General features: G+C 40.6%; 2 protein-coding genes across 7 annotated transcripts in view; both read left to right on the top strand.

Annotated features, from left to right (window-relative positions):
- LOC115762130 (dystrobrevin beta) overlaps positions 1 to 1457 on the top strand; it is a 28769-nt gene extending 27312 nt beyond the window's left edge. For 3 of the 6 annotated variants that reach the window (XM_030704236.1, XM_030704240.1, XM_030704238.1), the window contains one exon: positions 776 to 874. In XM_030704236.1, the coding sequence (XP_030560096.1) occupies positions 776 to 789 (14 nt within the window). In that variant the 3' untranslated portion in view covers positions 790 to 874. Of the gene's footprint in view, positions 1 to 372; positions 417 to 775 lie in introns of all 6 variants that reach the window. The other 3 variants (XM_030704237.1, XM_030704239.1, XR_004017787.1) reach the window with 2 other exon arrangements.
- Positions 1458 to 2148: 691 nt separating this feature from the next.
- On the top strand, positions 2149 to 20084 carry LOC115762149 (lachesin). The gene is made up of 2 exons (XM_030704261.1): positions 2149 to 3107; positions 18780 to 20084. Exons 1-2 carry the CDS (start codon positions 2558 to 2560, stop codon positions 19325 to 19327), a joined length of 1098 nt encoding a protein of 365 aa, XP_030560121.1. The 5' UTR covers positions 2149 to 2557; the 3' UTR covers positions 19328 to 20084.
- Positions 20085 to 20138: the final 54 nt, after the last annotated feature.

Below are 20138 nucleotides of genomic sequence, written 5' to 3'. Positions count from 1 at the left end.
CCTTAAATGCGCCTTGACTACGCCGCTGTCTTCTACTCTCCATGCCTCACACATGTCCTCACATAAATATATATATATATATATATATATATGCTAGTCTGGCTTAGCTAGAATTCGACTTCATCGATGCAAATCAGTTCCCAGTACACCCGCCCGCCGCCGAATCTCGGTCGTGTCCTCCACTCAACTCCGTCCATTTGGCATCTCATTCAGTACTCCAATGTATCTAGAGATAATATCTTAATGTATCTATATATATTTAGACTGTTCGTGTTGGTTGCTCGTTAAAAGTAAAACAGAAGAAGGTTTAGCTTTGTTTTGGGTTAAGCTTTGAAATAAAACTGATTCTTATGCAAATTGATACAATTTCAGATTTCGATGAAACTCAATCCTATAATCCCGAATGGAATGAAAAGGTAAAGGATTTCGCACCGAAATCCTTATAGAGCCAATTATTGATGTATTTTTGTTTTTTCTTTTATATTGTTGTTGGTTCTATATTTGTTTTTTTTTTTTTCGTTTCCACAAAACATGCACTCAAATAAAAACGTAAACAACAATAAATATATATACATACTATATATGTAGCTTGTGTAGTTGTAAACCGATTTATGCTCTATATATTTATGACATATCTGTTTTTATTTCCACTCTTTGATATATTTGCATGCCACAGCGTAGCGTTTGGGTAGCTATTTACCGTATTTGATATAAAATATATATATATATTTAATTTCTGCTTGAATTTCTAATAATTTCTGAATTTGTTTTTCAGGCAAATGCGAATAGCCAGTGGCAGGAGCAGTTTGCACAATGGAGTCTCAATTCACAAAATAACTAAAACAAAAAAAAATATATAAATGGAAAATAAAAAAAAAAAACACGCTGTGGATCCAACGTTGGAACATATATATATATAAATATATACACTTAGTGCGGATCGGCGCTTAGCTTTTTAAAAACTTAACACTTATGTTGATCTAGAGCAATTTATTTATTGACTACTTTAGTCTGTACTATCTTATAAAACTTTATAATTTATTTTGGCGGGCATACACACATATATATATATATATATATATATTTATCCATAAATATATACTTCTATACGTACGGTACACATTGATTTGTGAACAGAAAATCTATATAAAAGAAAAGTGAAAAATTTTATAAGACTTGCATTTGAAGTCGCAATTCTCTTGAATCTCTATCGTTATGTTTAGCTCGATATCTTTTTTGAATGCGCTTTATTGCACGTTGGAGTTGTGCAACTATTTATTACATATTTAACAAGAATGAAAATCAAATACATAATACAAATACTATATAGAAATTTATGTACTTAGCAACTAGCGACTTGTTGAAAAAAAGAACGTAAAACTAAAATCAAATTCTAAATGCTGATTCCTTATACTTCCCCAAAGAGGACAGCAGTACAATAAATATTTAAACAAACACTTTGATATACGATATAATAATAACAAGAAGTACGAAATCTTTAGCCAGGAACAACGTGAAATTATAAACATATATAATATGATGTGGACTTTCCAAAGTTTACACAATATTTTGGATATTGCATTTTATGTTTGAGTTTTATTTCGAGTTTTGAAAAGTAGTTCGACATTAAGATATCCAATGTTATGTCGATGCTATTTAAATTACTATTAATCAATCAATTTATAATATGCATTCATATAAAAATGTTATAATATATAATCGCAATGCATACAACCAGCACAGAAAGATGAAGAACAAAGAGATGATAAACAAAATCAGACATTTATAGACATTATACATAAATAACCACTGAATAATGAAGAATATTACAGAAAAAAAAAGGAAAAAAGTAAATAAAAATACATTTTAAACAATTCTAAACATAGAAAGTAATTTGATTTATTTAAAAATAAAAATTAGCCCGCCTTAAGCGATAGCTATCGATAAGCACGACTGTAACATTCTGTTAACGCAATTATGTTAGCTAACATTAACGCATAATTGAGTTGCAATTACAGTGACGCAAAACTGCGCGCACAGCCGGTGCTGTTAAGTATAACATAACAGAACCTGTTAACGGCGGCTTAACAGTGGTGCATCATTTACGCAAGCGCCGGCTGCGGCGCGCCTCACTCGAATCATTTGTGTTGTGACAGTCGAAGCGTGCGGACGTCTTAAATTTTTTGTGGCTCTCGCGTGTGCTTAAAAGTATAAATTGGTAAACTCGGCTTACACAGACATCAGTTAAAGAGAGTAAGAGCGCGCGCGCGCACACACACACGCATACCGAGAGTCGAGAAAAACCAGCTTAGAGCGAGCTAACAAGTGTGTGTCTAGCGAACAGCATCCGCGCTGTGCCGTGCAACGAAAAGAGCCAAAGCTAACTGTTTTTGTTTGGTCACGTCTTCGGGCGTCTCAGAGCGCAGCGCCAAATAGCTCAGCGGCAGCTTTTCTTCAACAGTTTCAAATTTACTGTTGCAGTCGTCGTACAAATAATCAGCCGTAGGGTGTGGTGCAATATATATATTTAAATTTCTGTACTCCAAAAAGCAAAAGAATGTGGCAAGCTGAGCACCTGAAGATTAACAATTTGTGGCATGCATTGCTGCTGCTGCTGATTGCGCTCGCCACGCACGCACAGGCGCAGAGGACGCCCACGATTTCGTACATTACGCAGGAGCAGATCAAGGATATTGGTGGCACTGTTGAATTCGACTGCTCGGTGCAGTATGCCAAAGAATATAATGTGCTCTTCCTCAAGACAGACTCAGATGCCGTCTTCCTCTCTACGGGCTCCACGCTTGTGATTAAAGATTCGCGCTTTTCGCTGCGCTACGATCCCAACTCTTCCACATACAAGTTGCAGATCAAGGACATACAGGAAACAGATGCGGGCACCTACACCTGTCAGGTGGTCATCTCTACCGTGCACAAGGTGAGCGCCAATGTGAAGCTATCGGTGCGTCGACCGCCCGTCATCTCCGACAATTCAACTCAATCGATTGTGGCCAGCGAGGGCAGCGAGGTGCAAATGGAGTGTTATGCCAGCGGTTATCCAACACCGACCATCACATGGCGTCGCGAGAACAATGCCATTCTGCCAACGGGTGAGTCTCTTTTTAATTATTAATTAACCAACACTATTAGCTGACCCCTCCCCCTTCCCCCTCAAACAGCCCTGTGGCAGGCGTCCGATACATTTACATGATATGTCCGTCTGTTTTGGGGCGCTGTCCTCTCTCTCTCTCTCTCGCTCTCTGGCTGCCACTTGATATGCATGTGTGTGTGTGACCGTGACTCACTCAGTCGTCACCGTTGGCGTTTGTTTATTTGCCTGTTCTAGACTTTATTTTATTGTATGTTTGCTTTGCGTGTTTTGCATATATTCATTTCCCACCTGTTTTCAACAGCCCTTTTCAGTTTTTTTTTCTTGCCAGTTTCTCATATGAAGGCGCATTGTTGTCTTATATACATGTACATATTACAAAGCGTTAAGCTCGGCTTAGCTTGCGCTCTCTCACGCGCGCTCCCACACCCACACACACACACATGCAGCCGCGCTCTCTCCATTTTCGTGTTATGCTTTGTTGTTGTCTTTGCTTTCTTTGAAAATGGCCAAAAACTTGAAATTTTATTGCATTTGCTATTGTTGCTGGGAAAAGCCAATAAAATAATTTTGTAGCCAACAGGTAACGAGACTAGCGACAAGGTCAATACTAAGCCATTACAGGTGCACATTAATCCCGTATTCTACCTGTTCTAAACACCTTGCGTGCCATAAACGCGCCGCTAGCGCATCCATAATTGATTTTTAAGTCTCGCTGCGCATTTAACAAGATTGCAGCGTCATTTGCCAGCGGCAGCGGCATTAGCAGAGGCAGCGCAGCATCGGCAATTAGTGTCACTAATCCCGCCAAGCTGAAAGCCGAATACTAAGAAGTATGCATGTGTGTGTGTGTCTAAATGCATTTACAAATGGTTAGAAAAAAAATACAAAAGAAATACTAAAACTGCACAATTTTTGGCTTAGGCTGCGGCTTAATGTCTTGGGATTAAGTGTTGCACAGTTTTCGACTCTCAGACGCCACCAAAATTGAGCATTTCTAAACTGGAAGCCCTTAATTCATAGATTAACTATTGCAAAATTAATAGTTTTTTATGAAAAACTTTTCTAAGATCGCGACTTGAGCGTAGATAAAATCTGTTTTTAAATATCGATAACATGCCCCAATTGCATAAAATCGATAGAAAAATGTATCGATATGTGGTTTATTTAGCATATATTAGAGCTTAAAAGAACAAGACACTGTTTTTTGTAGGCACATTTGGGCTTTGTGTATTTACACACATTTGGCCATACTTTTTTCAATTTTACCGCAAGAATTTTCCATTTTGCGTTTGTGCATATAAGAGAAAGTTAAAATGTTTGCAAACGCAGCTTGACGCTGAGCTTAAGGTATTTCTCACAGTGGAACACTCCCGACTCAACTCTAAATTGATTTCTTCTAAAACATTGACAAATTAAGGTAAACGCAGCTTTTATTGCTCTAATTGAATAGTTTTATCTGAAACTACGAATCAAACACAAATAGCTTTATTTGGGCCTGGTCACACCCTGTCCAGATTTCAACGATCAACTTGTGCCATCTTTAATTACTTTAGCCTTGACTTGCCTAAAACGTAAACGCTCATTGGAGCGTCTATTAATGGGGTATCCAGCTTGAATGGTTGGATGGTTGGGTGTGTGCTCGGCAAGATTGCTCCCTTGCCGGGCTGAGCACTTGAAACCGAAAGCTACTTAAGGCCTGGAACTGTGTGCTTGGGGTTTTGGGCAGAATAGCTGGGATACGCTTGAGAAACTTACTTCAATGTCAGCACTGGCCACATATACATACATATATATTTGTGTAGTACAGTATACACAATAAATCAAAGGTAAATCAACCTTTGAGCAGGACCTCGCAGGCAGCAGCAGCAGCAGCCCCTGTGCGGAGTTTCACACGTTTTTTTTTAACGCTCTAATTTAAAGCGCTTGGGCAAACAAAAATCCGCGCCAAGCTTTGAAATGCGCCAACGAGCCATGAGCGTGTGGAGAGAGAGAGGGAAGGTGGGAAGGGGGAGAGGTGTAAGGAGTGCAGAGGCCTGCACTAGAGATGCTTTTATGCGGCAGGATTCGCATTGCGAGGCATTCGACAACTTCAGCACGCGCAATTGCTTCCGCAACTTGAAAACGTTCCGTTTGATGGTGACTGCTGCAGCCGGTAGACGGTGAGCAGGGGAGAGGGGGGGGGGGTAACGGGTGAGAGCAAAGGCCCGTTCATATGAGTGCAAACATATTCCGGCGTAAAGCCAGGCGAGGCAGGAGGCAGGAGGCGTTACTGTGTATCAGACACGGTTACGGCTTGGGTGGGTACAGTGCAACAAAAACAAAGTAAACAACGGCAACAACAACAACAACAACAACCAGAACAACAACAACAACAACAATTGTTAAGGCCATGTCGAATGCGCTGAGCCCCGTTCAGCGCCCTTCGCGCGCTTAATTTGTATTTTGATAGCCGGCAAATACAATGCACACAATATACAATATAAAATATATACAACATATACAAAATATATATAAATTACAAGCCAAAAAGGTAAAAAAAAAAAAAAAACACGACACAAACAATGGGCGCTGCGAATAAACCCCCTCTAAACCCTCTCTTATGCGTCCCTCTTCTGTTGTAAAATGCAAACAGTCCGCTTCTAAGCAACCCCTGCCCAGAAGCACGGGCAGAGGCCAGGGCAGGGCCAGGGCCAGGGCCAGGGGCTGGGGCTGGGCAAGGACTACGGGATTGGACCACGCCTTAGCCGCGAGGAAGAAAACAGGGACACGCACATAAACAAACGCAAGAGGAACCCCTAATCAGGCGCTTCCGTTGCCGGTTTTTTAGCGCGCAAAAAGAATAAATATATACACAAGTATATAGGGCTAGCCGAACTAGTAGATGCCCTGTAAAAAAAGCCTAGCTGATGTTCGCATTCATTTCGCATTAGGAAAAATTATAAATTGATAAATTGATAAATTGTAAATTTTAGTCTTAAATAACTTTTGTATTTGTTGTGCGATCTTTATGAAATTTGCAGGGTATCAAGAATACATTTAAAGCTGGGCATATGCCTAGAATCTTGGGTATAAATCTTGAAATAAAAACAAGACAATTAGAAGAAGCCATATATCTATATAAATATGTTTTTGTATACTTCGTGAAGAAAGTCAATATACCCCTGTCTTATGCTTACAGGGTATTCTAAGCGATCCTTGACACGCCAGAGAGCTAAAAAACTCTTAAATCAATCAATTAGACAGCTAGAACATGGCTATATCTAGAATATACCGGCTAAACAATCAATATGCCCCTCTGCTATGCTTACAGGGTATTCCAGGTGAAGGGTGTGCCCTGTCGCGATCTTTGACTCGGTGCAAGGGCCAATTTGTGCGTTGCCAAGCAAATCGATTGGGCCTTAATAACGTTAAAGCGTCAACAGAATAAATTAACAGCACCTGGCTAACTGCCCTACCCCTATACCTACCCCTACCCCTCCCCTCGGCCCAGCTGCACACCTGTTTAGCCATGCAAAAATTGCATCGGCCAATGGTTTATTTATGAGGCAACTGCATTGCATTTTGGCCATAATAATAAAACTCACCTTGGCCCAACTGGAGCCTCACGTGAGGCCAGCCAAATTGGGTTTCATTTGTTGTGTCCGGCTTTACAAAATATTCGAGCTGCGTTTGCTCAAAAATAAATAAAGCATTAAAGAAATGAAAACAAACAGACAAACAACGCGCATCCATTCAAATTTGCAACGCTCGCAATTTGTTGTTTATTTCTTTTTAATTCTGGCATCATTTCAAACGATGCCAACAGAACGAGGGCAGTTCAAATAATGATGCGATTATATCAAAAATGATCTATTCTCTTAGGCAAGACTCCAGTATTTTATATCCATAAGCCAGTTGAAGCAGAAGACCTTCAATTCGCTTTAATAATCCATTACGAAATGGACTTATGTATTATTGCCTATGATAAGACTCTTAAACCAGATGTCAAATATCAAATTTAAACATTAAAACTCGAAAACTAATTGAACTATAAATAGACTGTAGAGAGATGAGATTGAGCTTAGTTCGTTCAGATATTCTTCTTAGCAAAGCAAGTCAAATTTCCAGATCCATATATCCGGCCATTCTGAGCATTCTATTGTCTCGGGGGTTCGAACTCTAAACTTCTTAACTAAACTCCTTAGATAATGGGAATACTTGGGGTAATATATAAGTCTCACTCTTCTCTCTCTTTGTGGAATTCTTCTTATCAAATAGCGCATGCATTCTGCGCATTCTAACTTCCGTCTTCTCGAGCGTTCGAACCCTCAACAATGCTCAAATACTAATTTAAATTCCAGTCAATTTCTTACATTATTGGAGCTTCGATTAGTATTTAACAGTCTAACTTACTCTTCTCTCTGAACTTTGCTTATCTATGTCTCTGCAGTCGCCCATTTGACGATTGCTTCTTCTCGATGGCTCGAACCCAAAACCCTGATCGTGTTCATTCTGTCTTTGCTACATTCCTTACTTTATTGCAATCTTGGAACTTATTTAACAGTCTCACTCTTAGCCCTTTTTCTCGCACTATCCTCGATTTTGCGGATCATTTCTCAACTTATTCGTAATGCTTTGTTATGATGTCAAACAGGAAACATTTTGGTTATGCATGGGCATCATTAGGAGAGCACTTCTCGTGCTGTTAAATAAACAATTACACAAAACATATCCGAATGTTTAGATACCAATCGAGCGATAAGATCTAAGAAAAACAACAACAAGCCAAAGCCAATTGACGCTAATTGGACAATAATGTGGAAATGAGCGGAAAGATCTGCTCTCCAGATAGATGCATGCGTATATCTCCATGTGTGATCGCTTGTCCCTGAATGTCAAAATATACCCTGTAAAAACGAATAGCTGTATAGAGAGGGGAGCTACTTGAGCGTGAAAACGTTTATGCAAATTACCAGAACTCTCGAGTGCTTTTCGAGTGCTCCAATTGCGTAATCGAATACCAAAATATATTTGCAATTTCAAAACGTAATTTTTGGGGGTTCAATGTAAGTTTCCTGGTGTGAAATATATGGAAGGGTTCAAATATGGAAATTTTTATGATATTAACGCTTAAAAATTTCGTTGCGCAATTGATGCGCCACTCGACGCTCGCAACGGGGCGTGGCCAAATTGGCAAAATAATCGCAAAATATATATATTTAATGAAAAATTGCTAGCATGCCACTCAACGAGCCGCCCGCCCTCTCATCCCCCCCCCCCCCCCCCCCCCCCCCCCCCCCCCCCTCGTCCTTCGGTATACCCTTCTGGCAATTGGATTTGTGCATCCACTTTTGCCACTGTCCAAATATTTGCAAGTAATTAAGTTTTTGCACACATGGAATTAAATAAGGGAAATAAGGGAAAAAGTAACGAGGCACGAGTTTTATGTATTATTATTGCATATGCAAGCATAATTTCTGCCTGTCTTTCTCTCTCTCTTCCCTGGAGAGGAAGTGTGCACAACAATGTTGCATTCTGTGTGCTTGTGTGTGCTTTATGCATTATGCTCGCTCTGTTCTAGTTGCAAATACAAAGGCAGAGGCAATAAACAAGCTGAGTAGTTATAGACTCACAGATACCCTGTTGACAGCTGCGAGTTGTCGCAATTCTATATCTAACATTACCCAACCTCCGGCATATATTCTTTCCGGCGCACTCTGAACAATGCATTTCTAAATAACTCGAGTATTCCTTGTTTGATTGTTGTACAATTTTCAAAGCTTGAAGATAATAGTCAAATGTCTGTGCACACCAAAAATCAACTGCATATCTCTAAAAAAAATATATATATATTATTTTTGTTATAGTCGGAGCTGCCTTCTTCAGTCTGCTCTTTGTTTTTGCCCACTTACTATAGATACAAACACAAAAACAGCAAGAAGAACAACAATAATATGATGATGACGTACTGAAAAACTTGTTTATGAATGTTGGTTGCTGGGGCAACGACCACATGACATGAAGCGGGCCCACAAACTAGCAACTGGCAACGTTCAACGTGCAACGTGCAACTAGGGATTGGTAACTGGTCACTTTGAGGCAGAGGGTCTTCGGCCGCTCTGTACTTTGAGTTGGCTGAAAAGTAAAGCGGCGAGCGCAGCCATTTGGCTGAAAGTGGCTAACTAACTTGTTAGTTAATTGCTTGGGCTTTTACTATATATTTTACAGCCTAGCCCCACTTTGTGGCTATGACAATGGGCAAATGATTTGGCTGTAGGCAGCAATTCCCAGGGTCTGTGCCGGTCGATTTTCGTTAGTACAAGCGAGAAATTTAAAAGATTTATCAAGTGTTTTAAGAGTTATTTGAATTAAAAGTTACAGAAATATCGAGTTTAACGCTTACTGTTAGAGCTAACAGCTTTAGGAGTAAAGCTTAACAGCTCTGGCTATGTTAATAACATGTCATGTTAAGACTCAATGTTAGCAGCTTAATCAGCTTAATCTTCCCTTCACATAAAGCTGTAAAAATTGTGTTTAAATTCAATGTTAACTATGGGAAATATGTAAAACTAATTTTTGCCGTCATTTTGTGAATTTTAGTAAAGAAACTCTCCAGTTTAACGCTCCCTACAAACTTAACAGCTCAGCGTATGTTAATTGAATGCTATGTTAAGACTAAATCAGCTTAACATTCGGTCTTCTCTTTACATAAAGCTGTTAAAATTGTATTTTAAAACAATTTAAACTTTCTCATATAAAAATTGTTGTGGGAAATATATAAAAACTGTTTTTTTTTTTAATCTCTTTTGTCGCCATTTTGTGAATTTACCTTTTCGCTGCAAAATTTTTTAACGCTCAGCCAAAGTAAACTATGTAGATTTCTCTGTATGTCCGTGTACCTTTGGGTCTACTTTCATTGTGCATTGCGCTTATCACACAAAATTCACGTATTTGCCGGCAATTTCATTATTTACTCAGCACTTTCGGCGTCGTGTTGCACGTCGCACAGAGAGGACCGGCTTTTTAATCCTAATCCATATCAGACACGGGTTTCGGGTACCGAATATTTTCCACCCCAAACTCTATTTGTGTTTATTTTCAGGATTTGGGCATATTTGTTTAGGAACGCAACAATCACTGTCAGATTTATGTTGATACTTTATTGTAATTGCGATTTTAATAGCTGTTACTTGATCTTGAGATTTCTTGAAACTATTTACTAGCGTGCGTTAGAGTCGAGTACAGAGACGAGGGCGACATAAATTCAATTATACGACATTTTTCCAAAAATGAAAAATAAAAAAAAACTGCTTAAAACTCAATTGTGTTGAGCCTTTTGTGAGTCTCTCTTTGGACATGGTCTCAAATTCTTGAGTTGCTTCGCAATTTCAAGAGTGTGTGTATGTAAGTGTGTGTGAGGGTGTGTGTGCTGTTGTGTACAATCCAATAAATGGCATGCCGGGTAGCTATAATGTGCTCTACTCGAAGAAATCACTTTTCAAAAGTCAACAACACAATGTCTACCCGAAGGGGGGGAGGAAGAGAAGGGGGTGTTTCTTTGCCGTGGGGATGATTTGAGTCTCGCCAGCGTCCGGAGGGTGTCTGCGTTTGTGGGTTGTGCGGTTGTCGCTGTTGTTGAAGGCTGAAGGTTGATGCGTTAGCCACCAAAGTGGGTGCATTCACATGTCTCAAGAGCTTGTTATATGCTCGATACATGTGTGTGTGTGCCTCTGTGTGTGTGTGTGTGTGTGTGCACCACCAACAACAAGCAGCTGAAGAAGAACAAGAAGGTGACTACTCATAATGTTGATGTTCCCTGATGAGTTTTGGGTGACAAAACAGGAAGAGGCGACAAATTTGCAAAGGCATGCAATTTTTAATAAGAACAACAGAGTGCAGCAGAGAGAGGGATAGGAAGAGAGAGAGGGAGAGGAAGAGGGAGATGCTGCATGTCAGCATACATCAGGTGTCTTTCGCTGACCTCAAGTAACTTGACTTCTACGGCAGCTGCCTGGCTAAAACTTGACTCGTATAAAGCTTTGGTATTCCAGGAAAACATATTGAAAAATCAGAAAAATACTTGCGCTATAAGAAGTAGAGCTAGGGTGCAAAACATGCCCTAGATCAGGTTCAACATGCGCATATATTAAAAACATGTCAAAATTGCAGTTCAGTTTTGTCAACTTTTAGATGAAATGAGCAAGAACTAAAGTCAAGCCTCATTCAAATCGTTGTCTTCTATCTAAGAAATCGAAATTGATGTGTCCAACCTCAAGTAACTCGAATTCTAGCGCAGCTTTAAAGCTCAAAATTTGTTTGTATGAACAGCTGGAATACGAAATTCCTATTAAATAATTAGGTAAAACAAATAAAGTAAATAATAGATAGAAAAAGGCACATAAAGCTCTTAACAATCGGCCTAAAAGTGAACAAGATTGATTTCCAAAACTCTTAAAACGCGACTTCTAAAAGAATTTCAAAACAGCAATTGTCATTTATCTAGTATAACTAAAGACTATGCCAAAGATGACTAAAACAAGAATACGGATTGTCAATTTGTAGTTCTGCTAGAGAAAAATGATATTCCCAACTCATGTAACTCGAGTGCTAGATAAGTTCGATAAGTCGAGTTCTGTGTTAGACGTGGATTATCTAGGAAATACTAAATATATATAATGATAATACTAAATATAACTCGACTCAAAGAAGAGTTGAAATAAAGCTGTCGGAGCTTTTGCCACATGATATATATATGGACTCAATGGAAACCAAATGATTGAAATACTCTACGTAATACTCCAAACTAGCAATAGAAATCGACACAAAGAAGAGCTGCAACTATGAAGTACGCTTTAAGCTGGGCTTAAATTAAGCTACATTTTGAGGTTTTTTAAAGAGCTTTTACCACATGATATATGTATGTGGGGTATATGGACTCTATGCTAACAGAAACCGAAAGGCATAAAAATCTCTCGAAAAAAATCGCTTCGACAAAATGTACAAAAAAAAAAGTGAAAATTGCATTTAGAGGCAAAAACAAAGTGTGCGCAGTTTTTAATTGGATTTTTGCTAGGCCAGAGCTGCAGATAGACAGACAGACAGACAGACAGAGAGAGGGAGGGAGGGTGGAGGGGCAGAGGGGGAGAGACGACACTCGGAGTAAAGTTTCTGGTCTGGAAGTGTGCAGCGGGCGCAAATAATATGGAGCGTCATTAAAAGCCGACGCGGATTATGATGAGTCACACGTGGTTGTTGTTGTTGTTGTCGTGGTGCATTAACATTCATAATTTGCACCTGGCAACGTCACATAGAACCCAAACGAAGCTTACCTTACCTTACCTCAATCTCCTACTTCCCCATCCCCTTGCAACTGTGTTGGCATTTGAAGAGTCGCCTGTTTTTCTTGAGCAACAACTTCATTTCGCCAAATGGTTTTGAAATGTAAGAAAATGGAAAAACCAATGCAGGAAATTGTAAGGGAAAAACAAATATGGTCGCAGGCAGTTCGAGGAGCAGGAGGAGGAGACGCGGGGCAGACACTTTTTTTTTTGGGCACATTTTTTCCGTTCCAATTTGAATTTGGCGTCGTCTGACGTTACTTTTGATTGGCGCGAACAGATTTTTGCATGGCATACAAATTTTCATTTTCTAACGGGCCGCAACGGTGGTTGTTACGTGCCCAAAATGGCGGCCGCTAATCGTAGTTTACCGTATCAAAAAGTATATATATATATATATGTAGCAACCCTTCAATTTGCTCGCAACTTGTCACAAATTTTCCAAGCCAGCGCGCAGCAAAAAAAAACACAACAAAAATATAAATAGAAATAGGAATTTAAATAAAACTAAACGTTGACGATAAACAAAATTGCTGGCAAGTAATGCCTGGCCAGGTGTTAGGGTCGCAACGAAGCGGGGCGGGACGGAGCGTTGACTTACCCTATAAAATATGGCTCAAAACTCAACAGCTTGAACAGTTTTTGACGGCTCGCTGAAAGTCGCTCAAGCGTCTGTCGCCAGTTGAGCCCATGTTTGGGAACCTGCCTGAAATTGTGTTGTCGACGGCAGTTTCAATACCCTCTACACGCAGGGCATTCGGATTGTGGCGTGAAGTGTGTGTGATGCCTGCTCAAAGATAGGGATGCATGATTGATTGATTGATGATCAATGCACAGTCTAGAATGTGTAATGCATACGGTTTCTGGTATTGACAAGATTTGCATATTTAATATAGTTCATTAAAGTCGGACAGCGCCGGGTTATTTTGGCAGTTCTGGCCATATATCACACATTTGCCCATTGAAACGCGCAACGCCGGGCTATGGCCTAGCATAACAAGCTGTTTATACATTTGTCAAGCTACTTAGTTTAGATATTGATTCAGACATTGAGGCCATTTTCCACACTAAACACTTGAGCCGGACAACGTCGGGTTATTTTAGCATATAGACATTTGCCTGAAAATCGATTTTTTCTAGCAGTTCTGGTCATATATCACACATTTGCCCATTGAAACGCGCAACGCCGGGCTATTGCCTAGCTCTAAATAAATTTCTCTAGCTTGTTTTAAGAAGACACAAACACGTATTTGTTACATTTTTCAGCAAGTGCATTCATTTGTCGGCGCACTTTAGATATATATTTCTTTACGTTTGCTTCAATTTCAAAACTTCTGTCCTCTTCCCTCTCCCCTCTCTTCTTCTTAGCCCGCCCGCTAGAATGCATTTCCTCTGAGTCGGCATGTTTTGTGAAGGTCTCTACAAAGCGGCCTCTGTTACAATTCGCATCCTTTATTTTGTTTCCAACCTTTGTGAGAGCTCAGGTAATACCTGCTGCTGCTGTTACCTGTGATGTGCCTCAAAAGGTTGTCTCTGCTGCTGCTGCTTCTTCTTCTTCTCGTTTCTCACCTTGCCCTTGCACTTTGCACAATTTTCATTTTCTTCTGTGTCTTCTGCTGCCTTTAACTGACAATTTATCTCTGGCTGTTTGCCCAAGGGACGAAGTGGTTGTTGTTGTTGGCCCAGACAGGTTCCTTCTTGGCCTGGCTTAAACAAATGCTCGGCTGTCTGATTTTTCATTACCATCGCTAGCAGCAGCGTGTGTTTGTGTTTTCCTTTCATTAGTTGGCTGCAGTTGCAACACACACAGTTTTTCCTGCTCGTCATGCAGCCTCCACCTTCTCCCTTCTGCCCTGCAGCAAAGTGTTTTTAATTCTCTCATTAGTAACTGAAATTACAACGCCAACATTTAGACTCTGACTGCGACTCTGGCTGGAGAGCAGAAGGCAGCGTATGCATCATTTCCGGCTAAAGAGAGAGAGAGACAGAGAGAGTGAGAGGGAGGGAGAGAGAGAGGGGCCCCATGCATTATCTCCATTTGTAACATTTCCCCCTATATCATTTTCAACTGAATGCGGGCTCGTTAATTGATGTTGGTGTCAGCTCCATTGCCAGTCATCTTCTCAATTTGTCATATCAAAAAAAAAAAAACAACGTGTTATTACACGTGCAATCAGTTTATTAGTCGGTTAGACCCGATAAATTAAAGGGTAACAGTAGTTGGTCTTCGAATTGTTTTACATTTTGATATATGGCTTGATATTTGTTATTAGTATAATGGATTTTGTGCGATTCGCTAAAGGTTTCATATTTCTAAATGGATTTTCTGGAGGATTTGAACTGGCGAACTCTCGTACGCTTGTTCGACGCTCAGGCGAGAAGAGAAGCGATGAAAAGATTAGGAAATTGATTCAAAAGATTAGAAAATGGAAGAGAAGAGAAAGAAGGAAGAGAAAAGAAGAGTGAAAGAAAGAAGAGAGAGAAAATAAGAGTGAACGAAAGAAGGGAGAACAGGGATAAGAGTAGAGTACAGTAAAAGGCAGAAGAGAAGCAGGGAAGAAGGGAGATAATAAGAGAAAAGGAGAATAGAGAAAAGGGGAGAAGAAGGGAGAAAAAACGTGAAGAGTACAGTAGAGATGAGAAGAAAAGAGATGGGAAGAGAAGAGAAGAAGAAGGAAAAAGAGAAGTGAAGAAGAGAGAATAGAAGATAAGGAAATATAAGAAAATAGACGAATGAAATAGAATAAATAAGAGATTAAAAGAAAAGAACAGAAAGGAAGAGGCAAAGAAAAGAAAAGAGAAAAGGAAAGCATAGAAAAAAAAGAGAAGATAAGTGAAAAGAGGGCAATCGAGCTAATTAGTTGTGCTTCTTTCTTTAGTCTCGTTAGGCCAATGTTATGTCAGCTGCAAGTGTAATTACAATAGTCGATTATCGAAAGGCAAACGTGATGCTGTTCAGCTATTGCGCCTTGTTTCGGAATGATATATGAGCTGAAATTGTGTAATTTCTCAGCATTGTTTATCCTGCATTTGGGATTGATATACGATCCGAGACTGAATTAACCCTAATTAACGCCACTTCACAACATGCACAACAAACGGCGTCCCCTTTCATAGATCATGTTCGTGCCACAGGATCGCATTTGAGTCGAGTTTTTCGGGTTCAGTTAGCCGAGGCTTAATAAATTTAACCCAAAATGTCTGAAAGAGTCACATCATGTGCATATATTGTAATTCTTGACTTTAATTACAAACATGCCCACAAAACTGAGTTGAAGACGTCTCTCTCTCTCTCTCTCTGTCTCTTGAGACAAAAGAAAGCTGCGACTTGAGAATCGTCTTGCATACTTAATAGGTAATTAAATATTATTTCTTTTTGCCCGTATGCCACGCCCCAATTAAGCGCATGCGCGACCTCTGCGAAATGAAATTTGTTTGTTTCCTGGCGTTTTTTTTTTAGCAATTTCTCACTTAGCTAACGGGCTAAAAAATTGTGTCGTGTTCGACCTGACCTGCATCTCATTTCATGCAACAGCTAACAAAACATTTAATGCTCGACTCTGGCTGAATTTGTCATCATGGAGAAATGTAGAAATGGGCAACGGGAATCGGGAATGGGGAAAGGGGAAAGGGGCACATTTGTTATGGCGACTGCGTGTGCAGCTCAACCTGAGCCGGAGACACGATCTGTCACGAGCTGTTGCACTTGGTACGCTTCTAGTGACACGTTCCCCAAAACAAAACTCACAATTTGTGCGGATACCCTGTAATTGCTGAGAAATGTGCTTGATAAACTGATAGAGATGTATACTATAGACAAGAGGCGGAAACTTTAAACCTTTTAAGTATGTGCAGTTATGGGAACTGCATTTGTATACCCTATTCAATGTGTCAATGTGAAGAAGAGTATACCCGTAAACATAAGTAAGTAAGTATAGAATGCAGAGTTTTCCATCTATTTTCCACATTTGCGGGTGGAATTTGCCAAAGCCATGTCTTTGTGATAATTAATCAGGGGTAGATTATCAATAGTAGATCATCAATCAGTCAACCAGGAGTATTTGCTGTAAACATTGCTCAAATTATTTTTGCTTTGAATAAACCATTTCCACGCCTTTTCCACGCTTGCGGGTGGAATTTGCCAAAGCTCCGTCTCTGTGATAATTAATCAGGGGTAGATTATCGATAGTAGATCATCAATCAGTCAATCAGGAGTATTTGCTGTAAACATTGCTCAAATTAGGCTCAGCTGCTTTAAATGAACCATTTCCACGCCTTTTCCACGCTTGCGGGTGGAATTTGCCAAAGCCCCGTCTGACTACCCAGCTCTTACGGCTTGGGCTGTGGTTAGATTTTTCAATCAGGGGTAGATGATCAATTCAATGAAGTCTACTCTAAGGCCAGCCTCTGTTAGCATTACAGGGTATCTGCTAGTGCAGCAGTGAGCAATTAAATTCTGACACTTAGTTGACCAACTGTGCACGTTCCACAAACGTAATTCGTTTCGGGCTAATTAAACAAAAGCCCAGCTTCAGTTGGATTTCTTTGGTCTCCGATGACTTGTCGCAATATTGAAATGAATTTCTGTATTCCATTTTCCCGCATCCAGAGTGCATCTTAGGTATTTCAGCTGATGTATGCAATTCAATTGTCGCCAGGCGTTGCTCTCAAGCCCCTTTCACCCCCTCTCTGCCTCCTCCTCTGTCGATTCAATTTGAATCAAATGCATTTTACTTCGACTCCCTAGCGCAATTAATTTGAAATGTTTCAACCGAATGAGCAAACGCCTATGTACATGTATATATATATACACAATTCACATCCCTCAACCCACATTCTATCGCCTCTCTCCCCTTTGCCCGCATGCATTTTGCATAGGTTCCAAAAAGCAATATTTCCGAGCATTCCGTGCTGCACACGGTCAACGCTCCTCGTGCTCAGCTTTTGATAGTTTGTGTTTGCTTCGTCAATTGTTTCGAGCTTCAATTTCCAAATGTTTGAAGAGCCGCAAATGCGCTCGAGCTAGAGATGAGCGCGATAAGTCGACACGACACGAGACAAACCCGATAAGAACACGACACAACACGAGACTTTTGCCTAAATTGCCAAATGTTCGTTGTGCCGCAAATGCTGTCGAGCTAGAGACGAGCGCGTGTTGCATTTATTTCGACTCTAATATACACGAGACGAAATGAACACGAGGCGAGCACGACAAGAACACGACACAACACGAGACTTTTGCCTAAATTGCCAAATGTTCGTAGTGCCGCAAATGCTGTCGAGCTAGAGATGAGCGCGTGTTGCATTTATTTCGACTCTAATAGACACGAGATGAAATGAACACGAGACGAACACGAGACAAACACGAGACGACAAAAACACGACACGACACAAAAGCAAACACGACACGCGCTCAACTCTAACCTCACTACCTATACACCTGGCGCCCGGGCAGGGACGGGAATGGGAAGGGGGGGAGCACAGGTAATCGACAGGGCGCATTGCCCTCGTTTCAACTTCCGGTTATGAACTGAACCGAATGCTGCTGCTGCTGCAATTGCAGTTGCTGTCGCAGCTTTTGCACTCACATTCGGATTCCCATTCATGTTTACGCTTCAGTTGTTTGATGCACTAAACCCCGCCCCCGCCCAGCTAGCTCCCCCTTGTACCTAGGCTGTGCTCCCGCTAGCAATTGTGTGAGGGCGCGCTTTTCAAAAATTAGTTTGCAAAAAAAAAAACGTTGCCGCATGTCTAAATGGTTTGCTGCTTGTTAAAGGTCATTAACGTGGCCATTGTTATACAGACACTCGACACGGGAATTCAAATGCGAGTAAGAGTGTTCGACTAGGAGATACCCTTAGACATGTGCCGAGCAGCGATTCGATCTTTTCAGGGTGTTAAATATGGCATCCAAATGTGTATAAATGCCAAGAGCCAAGATCTTCAAATGTTATACAAAAGTGGTTCTATGGCAGACTCTCTATACCCTATATGGTGTCCTTAGCTCTCATAGTCATTGAGCTATGCCCATTCTAAATTTCCGAGACGAACAGATAGTTCGACTCGACTATTGATGCTGATCAAGAATATACATATATATGTATGTTTATAGATGCCTTCTTCTGCCTGTTACATGCATTGACTACAAATCATCATACCCCTTCTTACCCATTTGCCATGTTTGCGGGGTATCAAAAGGTCACCCGTCATTTGCGGCGCCTCATTAAAATCAGATTTTACCGAGTGCACAAACACAAAAGCCGCCAGATTTGAACATTTAACTCCATTGATAGCCGGACGCACTTGAACACCCTTTGCTAATGACTATCTCTCTCTTCTCTCTCCCCTTCCAGATAGCGCCACTTATGTGGGCAACATACTGCGCATCAAGTCGGTGAAGAAGGAGGATCGCGGCACCTACTACTGTGTGGCCGACAACGGCGTCAGCAAGGGAGATCGTCGCAACATCAATGTCGAGGTGGAATTTGCGCCGGTTATAACGGTGCCGCGACCACGCTTGGGTCAGGCGCTGCAATACGACATGGATCTGGAGTGCCACATTGAGGCGTACCCGCCGCCAGCAATCGTTTGGACCAAGGATGACATACAGCTGGCCAACAATCAGCATTATACCGTCTCGCACTTTGCCACCGCCGATGAGTACACCGATTCGACGCTGCGCGTCATCACGATCGAGAAGCGCCAGTATGGCGACTATGTGTGCAAGGCAACGAATCGTTTTGGTGATGCCGAGGCGCGTGTCAATCTCTTCGAGACGATCATACCCGTCTGCCCGCCAGCCTGCGGTCAGGCGTACTATGGCGGCGCCGAGCACATGGCCACCTCGGCATCCTCCTTGGCTCTGCTGGGCATACTGCTGGCGCTGCTCTACACCAGATAAGCCAATCCAGCCAAATCCAGACCCACCTCGACGCTCCATATCTAATCCATCAATCAATCACATTTACGAATATATATCTGAAAGTATATATAGCTACACATAATTAGAGAACAGCTGTAGTTGACCTTGATCTGTCGCAAAGCTCTCTTACTTTAATTTCTGTTCTTGCTGCTATGTTTAAAGTTCAAACCTTCCTGCGAATACCTTTTATCCAAGCTATAAAACGTCCAACCTTATGGTAAGTTAAGTATAAGTTTCACTCACAAATTAATCATCTTTAATTGGGCCCAGAACAAACCCAGATCGCGACACAATTTTTCTTGAAAAACCCGTCCGTTACTTTTTTCTCTCTCCCTCTCTCTCTGTATATTTTTAAATAATTTTAGAAGTTAATTAACTAATACATATATATTATATATTCTCAATATATGCATACATCACAACAGCGAAAAGCAATTCTCCATTCCGTTTACACACAATCACATATTTAAGAGAATATTTTATTTTTATTAAATAAATAATAAAGTATTTTCGTGCTGCTATCTAATATGTAATTAGCATCGTAAAAGTATGCTCAATTCGAGATACAAATGCGAAAACGAAGCGACAACAAACGAAATCGTTGTGCATTCAATTTTAAGCGCAATTCGACATAAAACACAACTTTTGTAGCCCATTTTCGAGCGGGTGTAAATAAAAACCATGCGACTTTTGTATTAAAAAAAAAATGAAAACGTAAAATAAAGCGAATAAAAAACTAAGTGAAAAACCAAAAAGCCCAACCTAACTTAAACTCTGAACTAGTTATATA

The sequence above is a fragment of the Drosophila novamexicana genome, unplaced genomic scaffold (assembly GCF_003285875.2).
Source record: "Drosophila novamexicana strain 15010-1031.04,08,12 unplaced genomic scaffold, DnovRS2.1 tig00000564-arrow-pilon, whole genome shotgun sequence".
Lineage (NCBI taxonomy): Eukaryota > Metazoa > Arthropoda > Insecta > Diptera > Drosophilidae > Drosophila > Drosophila novamexicana.
This window is presented reverse-complemented; position numbering and strand designations above follow the sequence as displayed.

Excerpts from the sequence above, each read along its gene's own strand:
- LOC115762149 (XM_030704261.1), top strand. The coding sequence starts at position 2,558 with ATGTGGCAAGCTGAGCACCTGAAGATTAACAATTTGTGGCATGCATTG. Across the intron at positions 3,108-18,779 it reads CAATGCCATTCTGCCAACGG|ATAGCGCCACTTATGTGGGC; the intron begins GTGAGTCTCTTT and ends CTCCCCTTCCAG.